The following is a 16077-nucleotide window of genomic DNA, read 5'->3' as shown; positions in this document are numbered from 1 at the left end:
CAGTCTGCAGCCCTCCCAGTCTCTAGAGTACCTGGGGGCCCGTTTCGACACCAAACAGAGCAAAGTCATTCTTCCTCCCCTGAGGAGAAGGAATCTGATGGACAGTTACGACGATTGATGACCAATGTGCACCCCAGAGTATGGGAATTTCTCACAGGACAAGCAGGATGGTAGTCCTCACATATGGGTGACATCACAGGATGGAGCCCAATCATGGAACACTTTTGTCAAAGTTTCTAGAACTTTGACTGGCACCTACTGGGTATGCCCAGCATGGCACTAAACCTGCAGCCAGCAGGATCCCCCTTCAGTCTTTTTTTCGCTCAGCAGTAGCCACGTGGGTTAAGGAACTCCACAGAGATTCCTGACAGGAATTTTCCTCACGGAATTACTAAAAACTTCCATACCCCACAGGGGTCCCTCCTTCGAATTTTTGACTCCGCGGTACTCCGGTAAGTTTTTACCCATTTTCGGTCGATTCCCATCGAGTTTGGCCCTCACGGCCTACTGGCCGTCAACCGTACTGTGGCTAAATTTTTCAAAGGCCATGGCGTCGGGGTTCCATCAGTGCCCAGACTGTACTCGCACCATGTCCATTACAGATCCGCATAAAGTCTGTGTAAAGTGTCTCGGGGGCGAACATGATGTCCTGACTTGCACCAAATGTGCCTTAATGACACCAAAAGGTCGCAAGGCCCGAATGGAGAAACTGGAACTTCTCTTCCGTTCTCAAACTCCAACGCTGCCCATTGCATCGATGTGGTCTGAACCAGCACTGTCCACCTCGTGCCAGTATCGGCCACCGGCCGGTGACCGCCCGGTGTCGACTTCTTGGCCTTCGACTACCTCTATTCCCCCTCAGGACCGAGGGGATCGTAGAGAGAAACATCGACATCGACACCACAAGTCTCGGACCATTGAGGAAGGAAAATCTTTGACCTCACCATCGTCCGAGCCGCCATCGAAGAAACCCCGTCCTGAAAAGGCACTGACCCTTTCTGCGACTGGGTCACCGAGGCAACCCTCACCTGGACGGGTATCGGGAGCCGCGACTCCGCCTTTAATGGTGGTTCCTCCTGCTATGCCTCTGCCTCCTTCTTCCCTTCTGGAGCTGGGGCTGCTTGCTCCAGGTCTCCGTGAAGAACTGGACCGGATGGTTCAGGAGGCCATCGATAAGGCAATGCACAGACTCCAAGTTCCTCTGACACCGAAACCGGTGCCAATTGTGGAACCTACCACCGATCCGATTCCGGCAGCACTGGCACCGCTGCTCTTGAAGATGGAAGCACTCATAGCCGCTTTTCCACCGATGGATCCTGGATCACCGATGGCTCCGTTGCCCTCCCCGCTTACCCTGTCATCGGGAGGGGAAACACCGTTCCGCATTCCTCCATCGGGAGTTCTTCCGATGCCGATGCGCCCATCGGCACCACAGATTCATCCATCGATACCCGCACCGGTGCCCTCGATGCCTTCATCGGTGCCTCCAGTTCTTCCCTCTGCCTTCGGAGCCTAAACTGGGACCTTCAGGAATACAATCATCCCGTCCTTCTCAGGCTCCTAGAGGGGCAGGTCCTGATCCCTATGACACCTGGACCGACTATTCTTCTTAAGACACCGATGACTTGCTATCGCCACCTTCTCCTACTGAAAGCAGGAAGCGTTCTCCTCCAGAGGACCTATCCTTCATAAATTTTGTGAAGGAAATGTCTGAATTGGTTCCCTTCCAATTGCAGACTGAACAAGATGACAGACATCAAATGATGGAGCTGTTACAATTCCTGGATGCTCCCAAGGAAATAACCTCCATCCCTATTCACCAGGTTCTTTTGGATCTCCTCAAAAAGAACTGGGAACACCCTGGTTCTGTTGCTCCAGTCAACAGAAAAGCTGATGCCACTTATTTGGTCCAGTCATCCCCAGGATTCCAGAAACCTCAGCTGGATCACCAATCTGCGGTTGTAGAATCTGCCCAAAAAAAGGGCAAAAAGATCAAAACCCCCCTCTTCCTTTCCCCCCTGGTAAGGAACAGAAATTCCTTGATGCCATTGACCGGCGTGTCTTCCAGGGATCGATGCTTATCTCTCGGATCACTTCCTACCAGCTGTATATGACCCAGTACAACTGGGTCTTATTCAAGCAGATACAGGACTTTGCAGAGTCCCTGCCTCAGCAATTCCAGGAACAGCTTCAAATCCTGGTACACAAGGGTTTCGAGGCAGGGAAGCATGAAATAAGATCCTCTTATGATATCTTCGACACCGCTTCCAGGGTATCTGCAACTGCTATTTTGGCAAGAAGATGGGCCTGGCTCAAGTTTTCGGACCTGCTCCCTGAAGTATAGGACAGATTATCTGATCTGCCCTGCATAGGAGACGATCTGTTTGGCGAACAGATTCAGCGGACGGTGGCGGAACTCAAGGACCATCATGAGACCCTTCGCCAGCTCTCTCTGATGTCCTCTGACTAGTCCTCCAAACAGCCATTCAGGAAGGATACTAAAAAGTCTTCCGTCCAAAGAAATCCTATCCACCATCGTCTAGAACTCGTTCCATGAGACCTTTCCAAAAGGCCCAGTCTCGTCAACCTCGTAAACAAAAGCCTCAAGCAGCTCCTCAGCCGGGTCCTACTTCCGGTTTTTGACTCCTGCATAGAGAGCAGCAGCCAGTTTCCACTGCCTCAGATACCAGTGGGAGATCGATTGTGCCATTTCAACAACAGGTGGCATACAATCACCTCAGACCAGTGGGTCCTTGTTATAATCTCTCAAGGTTATCACCTGAACTTTCTTTCCATTCCACTGGACTCCCCACCTCTACTGACGTGGAGAACATCCGACCATTCACTACTCCTGGAACAGGAGACTTCCCTCCTCCACCAGTCCAGAACAATAGAACCAGTGCCCTACTCCCAACAAGGCCTAGGAGTCTATTCCCGATACTTTCTAATCCCCAGAAAATCAGGTGGCATTCGTCCAATTCTGGACTTACCTCCACCGCGAAAAGTTCAAGATGGTATCCTTGGGTTCCCTCCTTCCTCTTCTGCAAAGAGGAGACTGGCTGTGCTCTCTTGATCTCCAAGATGCGTACACACATATTGCGATAAATCCATCTCATCGCAGGTTCCTGAGGTTTCTGGTAGGCCCCAAGCACTATCAATACCGAGTGCTCCCATTCAACCTGGTATCTGCACCATGAGTCTTCACCAAATGTCTTGTAGTGGCAGCCTTCCTCAGGACTCAAGGTGTTCACGTCTACCCCTATCTAGACGATTGGTTGATCAGGGCTCCCACTCAGCAAGCTGCTCTGTTGTCCCTACGTCTTACTTTACACACTCTGATTTCGCTAGGATTTCTAGTCAACTACGCAAAATCCTGCTTAGTCCCATCTCAAACTTTATCATTCATAGGGGCAGACTTGGACACCTTGCAGGCAAAGGCATTTCTGCCTCGACAGCGAGCTCTCACTCTCATCTCTCTCGCACACCAGCTACAGTCTCAACGCCACACGACTGCACGCCACTTCCTCATCCTACTTGGACACATGGTGTCCTCAGTACAGGTTACTCCAATGGCCCGCTTGGCCATGAGAGTCATGCAGTGGACTCTAAGGTCACAATGGACTCAGTCCGACCAATCTCTATTGACCACTGTCCACATCACCGACTCACTCCATCGGTCTCTAGCCTGTTGGAAAAATCAGATCAATCTCCGCCAAGGCCTGCCCTTCCAGGCTCCAGACCCTCAAATAATTCTCACCACCGATGCTTCCAACCTCGGCTGGGGAGCCCATGTTGCCGATTTACAAACCAAAGAACTTAGTCTCCAGAGGAAGCCAAACACCAAATCAATTTCCTGGAGCTGTGAGCAATCAGATATGCTCTCAGGGTGTTTCAGGATCGCCTTTCCAATCAGGTCATCCTAATTCAGACGGACAACCAGGTGGCCATGTGGTACATCAACAAACAGGGAGGGAAGGGCTCCTACCTACTGTGTCAGGAAGCTGCGCAGATATGGGCGGAGGCCCTCTCCCACTCGATGTATCTCAGGGCCACTTATTTGCCGGGAGTGGACAATGTGTTTGCGGACAACCTAAGTCGCGCTTTTCATCCGCACGAGTGGTCCCTCAACCCCACAGTAGCGGACGCAATATTCCAACGTTGGGGTTATCCTCGCATTGACCTCTTTGCGTCACCTCAAAACCGCAACGTAGAGAACTTTTGCTCCCTCACTCGCAGGCAACACTCTCAGCCAAGAGATGTGTTCTCCCTCTCATGGGTAACCGGTCTCCTGTATGCGTTCCCTCCACTTCCGCTTCTCTCGAAGACTCTCGTGAAGTTACGTCAGGACAAGGGATGCATGATCCTGATAGCACCTCACTGGCCTCACCAAGTGTGGTATCCAATACTTCAGGATCTCTCCATTCGCAGGCACATTCCCTTGGGGAAAGGACCCGCTTCTGATTACTCAGAACGACTGGTGCCTATGCCCCCCCCCCCATTCTTCAAGCTTTGTCCCTGATGGCCTGGGTGTTGAAAGGTTAATTCTTCAGCCACTCAACCTTTCGGAGCCAGTTTCCCGTGTCATGATTGCTTCATGGAAGCCTTCCACGAGAAAGTCTTACCTCTACAAATGGAACAGGTTTAAATCATGGTGTTCTTCTCAATACTTTGATCCCTTTACCTGTTCCATGTCAAAGTTTCTAGACTATCTATGGCACTTGTCAGAGTCAGGTCTAAAAACTTCCTCCATTAGAATGCATGTCAGTGCGGTAGCTGCCTTCCATAAAGGTGTCAGGGACGTTCCTATTTCAGTACAACCCCTCGTAACACGTTTTCTGAAAGGCTTGCTTCACCTCAAGCCTCCACTGTGTCCTCCGGCCCCTTCTTGGGACCTTAATTTGGTCTTAGGTCAGCTCATGAAACCACCATTCGAGCCTTTCCAATCCTGTGATCTTCACTTTCTCACATGGAAAGTGATATTCCTATTGGCAATAACATCTGCTCACAGAGTTAGTGAGTTACAGGCCCTAGTTACCTATTTGCCCTACACTAAACTTCTGCAGGACCGGGCAGTACTCCACACTCACCCTAAGTTCTTACCTAAGGTAGTATCGAAGTTTCACATTAATCAATCCATTATACTACCTACCTTCTTTCCCAGGCCCCACGCCAATCCAAGAGAACAGGCTCTGCATACCCTTGACTGTAAATGGGCTCTAGCGTTCTATCTAGACTGTACAGCTGCCCACAGGAAAAGCACTCAATTGTTTGTCTCTTTCCATTCCATCAAATTGGGGCAGCCTGTGGGTAAGCAGAATCTCTCCTCCTGGTTAGTGCACTGCATATCTTTTTGCTATCAGCAAGCAGGCATTCCACTTCAAGACCATGTTAAGCACACTCTGTGAGGGCCATGGCGACTTCAGCAGCACACTTATGCTCGGTGCCGCTTCCTGACATTTGCAGGGCTGCCACCTGGAGTTCTCTCCATACCTTCACAGCCCATTATTGTTTGGATAAGGCTGGAAAACAAGATTCCATCTTCGGCCTATCTGTCTTGCGCAACCTTTTTGCAACTTGATGTACTAACACTCTTCCGCTGCCTGTTAGGGTTCAGGGTGCCCTTTACCAAATTCCACCCAATTGTTGTGCCTGTTGCACGTCTTTGGGTACATTTGGTGCATACTCTGACATCCTCAGCTCGGTACTCGCCCATATGTGAGGACTAACATCCTGCCTGTCCTGTCAGAAAGCAAATGCTGCTTACCTGTAACAGGTGTTCTCACAGGACAGCAGGATATTAGTCCTCACGAAACCCGTCTGCCACCCCGCGGTGTTGGCTTCATTTTCTTATTTTATTTTTCGGCACTTCTTGTAGCTTTAAACAAGGCTGAAGGGGGACCCCTGCTGGCTGCAGGTTTAGTGCCATGCTGGGCATGCCCAGTAGGTGTCAGTCAAAGTTCTAGAAACTTTGACAAAAGTGTTCCGTGATTGGGCTCCATCCTGTGATGTCACCCATATATGTGAGGACTAACATCCTGCTGTCCTGTGAGAACACCTGTTACAGGTAAGCAACTTTTACTATCTTCAAATCCTAGGCTTCTTGGAGTCAACCCTGGAAGTCATTCCATGTGCAAGGGCCCACATGTGACTGCTCCAGCAATCCTTGCTCTCATGCTGGAACCCACTGTCCCAGGACTACTCAATTCACCTCCAGCTACCTGTAGAGGTACGTACTCAGCTTCAGTGGTGGCTACAGGAAGAGCACCTAAGCAGAGGAGTAAACCTGTCTGCACCGAACGGATATTACATTCTCCAGTTACATTCTCCTTGTTGAAATGTATTTTCTAATCTTTCAGTTATTATGTGAACCGGTATATAAAAGTTTCTAAATAAATAAATAAAATAAATATTGCTCACCACAGATGCGAGGATGGGGAGCCCTCTGCCAGGAACTGATGGCCCAGGGACAATGGAGCAAGGAAAGGGATGGAACATAAACCGCCTGGAACCTCAAGCAGTCAGAATAGCTTGCCTGCGATTCAGCCACAGACTCAGAGACAAAGCGATTTGAGTAATTTCAGACAACGCCACAATGGTGGCCTACATCAACCGCCAAGGAGGAACCAGTAGCCAGCAGGTGTCCCTGGAGATAGATCCTCTCATGGCATGGGTGGAAATAAACCTACAAGGAATCTTTGCCTCCGACATCTCAAGAAAAGACAATGTCTCAGCAGATTTCCTCAGCAGAGAGAGCCTGTACCTGGGGAAATGGATGCTGTCGACCCCAGCCTTCCAACTGATAGTGAATCGCCCCGGATTGACCAAGACACCCATGGTACACAGACATGCAAAGACTCCTTGCGGGGGAGCCCTCTGTGCCTACCCTCACACAGGGATCTTCTCTAGCAGGGCCCAATTCTTCACGAAGATCCATCTTGGTTCTCTCTTACGGTTTGGCCCTTGAGAGGACTCGCCTGAAGAAGCGCAGTTACTCGAAACCCATGATTGACACCCTGCTCTGAGCGTGCAAGTTCTCACACATCCCTGACATACATACGGATCTGGAGAATATTCGAAGCCTGGTGCGAGGACCGCAGGATACCGAAAGTGGTTTCCGAGTTTCATGTGAACCAAACCATCTCCCTACCATCTCCTGAGGATCATAAGGACTCTGAAGACTCACGCCTTCTTTGCCACCTAAATGTCTGTAGAATCTTGGTGCGCTACCTGGAAAGACCGGAACAGATGCGCAAAACGGATCACTTGTTCGTCCTTCACAGCGGGAAGAAACAAGGAGAAGCGGCCTTGCGGGCAACCATAGCCCACTGGATCAAGGAAGTAATCAAGGCAACCTACATAGAGGCAGGGAAGCCCTTACCAGTGCAAGTTAAGGCTCATTCTACTAGGGCCCAAACAGTATCTTGGGCAGAAACCAAACTGCTATCGCCCGCCGAGATCTGTCGGGCGGCTACGTGGTCCTCCCTACACACCTTCTCCAGGTTCTACCGCCTGGATGTTCAGGCCTGAGAAGATGCAGCCTTCACAAGGGCAGTACTAAGTGGGCCAGGGGCAGCCTCCTGCCCTGTCCGGGATTAGCTTTTGTACATCCCACTGGTCTGAGTCCATCTGGCTACACGCTAGGAAATGGAGAAATTACTTACCTGATACTTTCGTTTTCCTTAGTGTAGACAGATGGACTCGGCATCCCGCCCATGGCTGCCCCCAGAGAAGGAGGACCTGGGAAAGCAAATCTCGACACTAAACAAATATGGGTAAGCTGTTACCTACCCTTAGTTCAAGACACCCACAGTTAGTCTGGTGTCGGCGTTGACTTAGTTGAGTGCACTGGCAGTCTCCAGTTTTTTTTTAATCAGTTGAATCAGTTAATCAAGTTTAATAAGTACAACCAAATTATGCAAAATACATATCCACAATGGCTTTTTGAAGAGGATACTGAGGAAGTGAGGTCAGTGCAGGGGTATATGTACCCAGGATGATGTCAACTTTGAAATCTGACTCAGTCTCCCATCTGCTAGCAGAGGAGCACATAACCCACTGGTCTGAGTCCATCTGTCTACACTAAGGAAAATGAAATTATCAGGTAAGTAATTTCTCCATTACTTTAAAAGATCACTCAGTCAAGTAAACTTGGCCCACTTGGTTCTGATTTACTCAGCTTACAGCACCTCTTTAATCATTTTGACTAACTACATCATTTTGTTCTCACTCCATTTTTCACTGAAGTGTGTATGCTGTACTTTTAATCTTTGTATTTTATTGTAAATAGCCAATACAGTACCACTTTAAATGAAGTGCAGTAAAACTGAATAAATATGATAATACAGACTTATAGATAAGAGCAGGCATGAAATACATTAGATCATAGGTTCCCAAACCTGTCCTGGAGGACTCCTAGTCAGTCAGGATATCCACAATGAATATGCATAAGGTAAATTTGCATGGAGGCAGTACATGCATTAGATGTTTTATTCTTCCTAGAGGGGACTTCTGTAACAGGCCTGAACTGACTTGTCCAGATAAGTTTAAAAAAACCAAACAAAAAAAAAAACCAAACAAAACAAAAGGTATGAATCTGATTACATAGTGCCCAGAGTTTGTGGAATTTAGATGCTAGATGCATAGCTGACCATTTGACTGAATACAAACCAGAACTATTATTTAATCTTCTCGCAAATATGCACAGACAAAATAGAGTTTAACAAAAGTAGTGGAAAATCTAAATGTCTTCTCTCTCTTTCTAGGAGTTCACATATGTTTTGTCTGTAAAGAGAGAAAACCAGAAGTAAAACGCTGCATTGCATCCCAGTGTGGAAAGTTCTATCATGAAGCTTGTGTTAAAAAATATCAACTTGCTGTATTCAACAAGAAAGGATTTCGATGTCCTCTTCACAGCTGTGTGAGCTGCTATGTTTCAAATCCCTCCAATCCAAGATTAACAAAAGGTACAGAATTAGGATTTCCTTTTCATTTAATAGATTTTTTTCCCCTATAGTTTAGAAGGCATGTGGGGTTCTTTAAAGGAAACAAATGTTCCTAGAATACAATATAAGATTTACTTGTACAGATTTTTATGCTTTCTAATATATTAAATGCTGGAAAGAATTATATAAAAAGAATCAATGTCTATCTGGCTGACTGTAGGCACAATAACTCTGCAAGAAAGGGACAGAAATTAACCACATTTGGCATGCAGGAAGAAAATGTGGAATAGATCAGATGACTTAAAAAAAAAAACAAAAAAAAAACATAAGGCCAATATTTTCTGAGAGCTAAGCCTCCCAAAAAATTTTTTTTCCATGGAAAACTAGGAGTGTACAGCTTCGAAAATAGGTTTGGTTTTTTCATTTTTTAGTTAACAAAAAATCATTTATTTCGTATACATATAAGTGCTCACAAAGCAAATTCCACACTAAGTAAAATGAAACGACAGTACATCCTTAGCACTGTCTAAAATCCTATCTAGGTGATGCATGAAGTCTGCCACCATCAAATGAGGCAGGTATATTACCAAGCGATTCTTGCGTCCTCCAGGCACCCAGCTCTCCACATTCCTAATCAGATCATCAGCTAAGTCTGCCGACTTAACCCTTCCCTCCTGAGCAGTAGCCCTGGGAGACACATCTTCCTTGCAAAAGGAGAATGCTTCAACTGGATTGCAAGTCCTTGCTACATGATTACTTCCTGCTGTACCAGGTTGATGCTCTCCATCCAGGAGACCTTTCTCCTTGGTTGCCAGATTGGGGTTTGATTTGGCTACTATGCCCCTGAAGGGTCTCATCAATATACCTCTGTCTAACTCAGCTTCTCCAGTTCTGCCCCTCTAGCCTCCAGAGATCAGACTCGTTCTCTGAGAGCCAGGCGCGCACATATAGTCTCTCACTGGTATGTAAATAATCATACATATGACATTTGATACAGAAGTCTGGCAGGCCCCCTGATTGCTGCCTTCATGTTAATTTTGTTGAGCTCTTAGTTTATGTTGCTAAGGGAATAGGAATGTGTAAATACATTTTTTTTTAATTTATTGCATTTTTTAAAGTTAACACAAAATATGCTTAATTCCGAAATCGGAGAACAGATTTATAATACATTAAGAACATAAGAAAAAATGCCATACTGGGTCAGACCAAGGGTCCATCAAGCCCAGCATCCTGTTTCCAACAGTGGCCAATCCAGGCCATAAGAACCTGGCAAATACCCAAAAACTAAGTCTATTCCATGTTACCATTACTAATGGCAGTGGCTATTCTCTAAGTGAACTTAATAGCAGGTAATGGACTTCTCTTCCAAGAACTTATCCAATCCTTTTTTAAACACAGCTATACTAACTGCACTATCCACATTCTCTGGCAACAAATTCCAGAGTTTAATTGTGCATTGAGTAAAAAAGAACTTTCTCCGATTAGTTTTAAATGTGTCCCATGCTAACATCATGGAGTGCCCCCTAGTCTTTCTACTATCCGAAAGAGTAAATAACCGATTCACATCTACCCGTTCTAGACCTCTCATGATTTTAAACACCTCTATCATATCCCTCCTCAGTCATCTCTTCTCCAAGCTGAAAAGTCCTAACCTCTTTAGTCTTTCCTTATAGGGGAGTTGTTCCATTCCCCTTATCATTTTGGTAGCCCTTCTCTGTACCTTCTCCATCGCAATTATATCTTTTTTGAGATTTTAGGAAAAAAGTAAAGAAGCAAATAAACATTCCCCATTCTTTAAAGGTAAATTGGAGGGACAAATTTATAAGAGCAATAATACAATTTAAAAGAGAAAAAGAAATACACAAAACATATCATAATAACTTTAAACCTCACTGGAATCAATGTCCTGGTTTCACGAATCCAAAAAATCTCAATTGGGAAGGTTCAAAATAGATATATGTAGCATCTTTAATTTTTAATATACACTTACAAGGATACTGAACCAAAAAATGAGGTCCTAGAGAGATAACCTTCTGTATCATTGAAAGGAATTTACGTCGTCTATCTTGAGTTATCTTAGCAAGATCCGGATAAATCCAGATCTTCTGGCTTTTAAACAGAGGCAGGTGATTACACAAAGGAAAAACAAGAGGCCAAAAGCATACCTCTCTTGGCCATTTCCACTGACTGTTGTTTAAGAAAATCAGTCAAATTTATGTCCATAATGGGGATTCACTCCAGAAGCCCCTTCTCTATCCGAAGGTAACATATAAACTTTGGCCATAGGTGGAATGGCCTGTCATAGAATCTTTAGTATCTCAAGCATATATTCTTTAAAGAGGTCAGCAGGGGAAACATAGGTCATGCAAACCGGTAATTTGTTTCTGAAATTCTTCATTTTCCCTTTATCTAATATTGCTTGCTTTTTAGAAACTTGGATCTTTTTATGAATATCTGTGGTAATAGTGGCTAAAGAGGAAATAGATTTTTGTAAAGAAGAAGAGCATCTCAAACTGTATTCAACGTAATAGAGGCTTCTTCAAAACTCCATTAACATATTTCCAAAACTCACTACCACCTGTCGCTTTCAATATATTAAAAATATTTCTTAGCTTGTTAATAGAGTACTAGCAGACTAAAATCAGCACAGGAGCCTATAAGGGATGATGTCAGCAAAACTGTTTGGTCTCTGTCTCTATCTGCTGGTTGGGAGGCATAACTCATGCATCTGGACTGGTCTGACTGGAGGAAAGGAAATTCAGATAAGAACTAATTTCTTTCTCCTCCAGAAACTAATCCAACCTCTCCTTTTAATTTGACCTTAGATGAATCAAAGATGAACGTCCTCTAAATGTATATTAAACTGTTATTTTTCCCTATGATGCTGCTTTAATGTCAAAAATATATATTATAGAACTGATAACTTGACATTCAGTAGGCATGCATTCCAAAGTATGTCTGTCTGTTGCAGTCTTTACAGAATATCAATGTAATTTCTTTCAGCAGGAAAGCCTTTACTGCCAAAATATTGTTAACCATTTTTACGCTAATGATTCCCCTGGCTCTGACCTCCCCTTCTCTCACCAGCGCGAAACCAGCAAGAAAATATAAAATTAATAATATTAATCAAACTGCAAAAAAATTTTTTAAAAAAAGGCTGGGGTGGGGAGAAAAGCATAGAATTATATTCTCAGCTGATTGCTTTGAGCCGTGATCAATTGCAGCACAAGCAAACAACTGAGTGCTGCCTTAGCACTGTGGGGCTGGGGAGGTAACACCTGCTGCAGTTTCCAGCCTATCAGGACTCTGCTTTTAATAGGAGGATACCGGCTACCTTGTGCTGTAGCTGCTATGTGTGCTGTGAGTGAAGGTGAGTGAGACAGAGAGTGAGCCAGCATGTGTGTAAGTGTATGAGAGAATGTGTGTGTAAGTAAGAGAAATGTGTGAGAGCAAGACTGCTCAGGAAAGTCACGGGGGGGTGTGTGTGTGAGAAAGAGATGGGTCAGGGACGTGATTGTGTGTGAGAGCGAGAGAGATTGGTCACGGACGTGACTGATGTGTGTGAGAGAGATTGGTCACGGACGTGACTGGTGGGGTGGGGTGTGTGTGTGTGTGAGAGAGATTGGTCATGGGCCCTAAGGAAGATGAGCGTAAGGACAGAGCTTCAGCAGCCCTTGCTGCTTCGGGTATGTGCTATTGGCCTACAAGGGAAAGGAGTAGGAGAGTTACTGGAGAGGGGTAAGTAAAGGTGGCTTTTTAAGTTTATTTTTCTTGATTGACTGCCATTTTAATTATTAGGTATTATGTGATGTGTCTGCTGTTAGAAATATTTTATTGGTGTTTGGAGAATTTTTAATAATTTTGAAAATTTTTAATGATTGGATGTTCCATTATTCAGTTGTTTTGAAACATTTATTATTTTCTAGTTTTAGAATTATTTTCTATTTCTCGGGGAGTGTATAAATAGAAATGTGGAGACAAAAACTGAACTGGAAAAAGCAAGAAGCCAAACTCTGTATGCAGTAATACAACGCAAAAACATTAGCTTTATGGTCACTTTATTCTGTAGTTGGTGAGGGTCTGTCTGTGTTCAGCATGTGTGACCCAGCTAAGGGTGTTCTGCGAGCTTGTAGTTTCTTGGTAGGGATCTATAGCAGCTTGGCTTGTTCTGTTTTCCTAATAGTAGTTGTATTGGTGTTTAGGGCCTGGTGTAATTTTGGCAGAGCTGCCTTTTCATAGGTAGGGTTGTTACTGATTGAATTCCATAATGCAGGTGTAACTTTGTGCGCATTAGTTTATGTACATTATTTCAGATCCTGGAAGTCTGATAGGTGCTATATTTTTGTTTGCACAGAATGCAGAGTGGCTTTTTTGGGTTTCCATTCCAGTTTCTGTTTCCATATTTGTAATTTGTGGTCTTTCTGTACTTGGTGAAGGTTGATTCTATATGTGTGACAGAGGTATTTTACTAGCATGTAGGCATTTGTATCAATATAACTTTTTGTTTTTTCTCAATAGAACATGCATTGGTAGTAAATTACTGTTTCCTAGCGTGTAGCCAGATGGACTCAGGACTAGTGGGTATTGTACTCCTCTGCTAGCAGATGGGAGACAGTCAGATTTCAAAGCTGACGTCACTCTAGATATATCCCTGCAATAACCTCAGCTCTTCAGTATCTCTGTCTCCTAGCATATGCAGACACTATCCCACACACTAGAATAGTGTTAAGAATTACAGAAGGAGAAGAAACAAAATTTACTTTAAAGAAGATCGAGCCCCGCTCTCCCGCGGTGATACCTAAGGGTCCCTCCCCCAGTCGAGAATTCCTGAAGTGATCTCCGATATCCCTCAGAGGTGTGCCTTGGTCCTGGAGCCGGTTCCTGGTGTGGACTTAGCCCCCAGTGTGGCTGAAAGGCAGTGGGTGCAGAACAGAGCGTGGAGATGAAGGTAATTCCCTCTCCCCCCCGCAGCTGGAGACAGTCTTTAAATTCAGGTCTCCGATCTCCAGAGCTCGGATTGCCGTACCGAATTATTCTTATGACGAGGTTAAAAGGGAGCACCGATCAGGTTGAGCAGCCTTGGTTGGGCTGGGCGCTGATCCGGTGCAAGGGTCCACACACATGGAGACCCTCGGGGGGGCGCCATCTTACGCACAGGGGTCGTCAGCGCCATCTTCCCTTCTCGACAGGCAGTACACGTGGGGCAGGCCAAGCGGCCGATGCGCCTAACTTGCGTGCGTCCAATACAGACGCGCGCATAGCTGCGCACCCCATGTACACAACTGAGCGCACCCGTGTGCATAACTCCACGCACAGCCGCGTTTATAACTGCACGAGCGCAAACACAATGGCACTGGCATCCAAGAAAGCCAGAAGGCACTCTCTTTGCACAGCCTGCCCCATAAGAGCCAAGCAGCCTGAATTGAAATCCTGCCTGTGCCAACATTGCGAAGAAGCCCAGGGTAAACCTAAGCCTGGTCCCTTACTGTCGAGGGATGGGTCCGGAACTACCGAAGATAGCTCCCCAGACCTATGCATCTCCAAGATGACTTCTCCATAGGAGGGCACCTCTGGGGCCACTACTCCGACTCCCCCAGGGATTAACATGGACCCAGGGACCTTCTCCTGGTTGGAATTTTTCCAAGGCCTACAAGCCTTCGTTCAGGCACAATCAGCCCCGGCTGTGCCCCAGGCTCAACCCCTTCCAGAAGCACAAGATCCTCCCGGCCCTGCTTGGATGCTTCGAGACATGCTTTGCCTAACCAAGAACTTCCCTGACAGGGACCCAGACATCTCAGATATTGAGGGTGACTCCATGGAAGAAGGAGAATTCCCTCCAGGAATGGAAGCATACTGAGCCACGCTTCGCTTCTTCCACAAGGACGAATTACCAGCCCTTGTTTCCCAGACTCTGAAGACGCTGGGTGTTCCAGGCACGGGCCCTATGGCGGAACCAAAGAGAACCCCATCTTGGTGTCCCTTCGTAAAGCCTCATGCTATTTTCCAATGATGGATGCCATCCAGGAACTGATTAACCTGGAGTGGGATACCCCAGAAGCCAGCTTCAAAGGGGGTCGGGCCTTGGAAGCCCTATACCCTCTAGAGCCAACAACCAAGGAACGCCTGCGTTTCTCGAAAGTGGACACTATGGTCTGTGCCGTCTCAAAGAGAACAACGATTTCCATTGAGGGAGGGGCTGCATTGAAGGATATGCAGGATAGACAATTGGAATCCATCCTCAAGCAGCTTTCGACGTAACAGCAATGACACTGCGGATTGCTTCCTGCTGCGCACTGGTGGGCATGTTCCTGCTTGCTCCTCTCGAGAGAGGCAAATAACTCCGGAACGTATTCCAGTGAGACGATGGAACCTGCAGAGGCCTTCCTGGCATACGTCAGCCAGGAGCATTGCCTCGGTAGTGGCAGCCAGAAGACAACTATGGCTACGGAATTGGTCCGCGGACGCGACTTCTAAAGCGAATCTCACAAGAATGCCCTTTAAAGGATCTCTCTTGTTCAGAAGCAAATTGGAGAAGTTAGCCAGCAAATGGGCGAATCCCCAGTGCCTCGGCTACCGGAAGATAGGAGTAAAAGATCTCAGCGTCCCTGCCCCAGAAGAACGAAGGGCAGGCTCGCAGTGCTTTAGACTCTACAAGAACTCGCAGTTCCAGGCACCTCGTCCCTCTAGAAGGTCCCAGCCCTTTCGGAACCGACAGACAGAGAGAGGAGCAGGCCCAGGGACAGATTCCAGCCATGCTCCACAATGAGAATGGGCTGACCCATCCACTGGAAGAGGAGTTAGGGGGTCGACTTACCCTCTTCTACCAAAAATGGGTCGAGATAACATCGGACAAATGGTACAAAACATCGTTCAAGAAGGTTACTCTCTGGAGTTCCGCAGCATCCCTCGAGACAAATTTATGATGTCACCTTGCCACTCTCACACCAAGGGACTGGCAGTGGAAAAGGATGCGTATCCCTTTCCGCCCGCAGCATGTATATGACATGTTAATGATCGGATTAGCTATTCCTTCCGATACAGTAACGTGCGCCCAAATTATCGCCCTGTTAACCAACTTATTTATCGCGTCTTTAACCTGAATATTTACCGCCTACCCTATCTCTGGCGTTAGTGT

At 46.4% G+C, this 16077-nt stretch overlaps 1 protein-coding gene across 6 annotated transcripts in view; it reads left to right on the top strand.

Annotated features, from left to right (window-relative positions):
- NSD2 (nuclear receptor binding SET domain protein 2) overlaps positions 1 to 16077 on the top strand; it is a 467195-nt gene that overhangs the window by 288163 nt on the left and 162955 nt on the right. For all 6 annotated transcript variants that reach the window (XM_029592506.1, XM_029592533.1, XM_029592496.1 and 3 more), the window contains exon 13: positions 8763 to 8963. In XM_029592506.1, the coding sequence (XP_029448366.1) occupies positions 8763 to 8963 (201 nt within the window). The remainder of the gene's footprint in view (positions 1 to 8762; positions 8964 to 16077) is intronic.

This window comes from Rhinatrema bivittatum, chromosome 1 (genome assembly GCF_901001135.1).
Source record: "Rhinatrema bivittatum chromosome 1, aRhiBiv1.1, whole genome shotgun sequence".
NCBI classification, from domain to species: domain Eukaryota; kingdom Metazoa; phylum Chordata; class Amphibia; order Gymnophiona; family Rhinatrematidae; genus Rhinatrema; species Rhinatrema bivittatum.
This window is presented reverse-complemented; position numbering and strand designations above follow the sequence as displayed.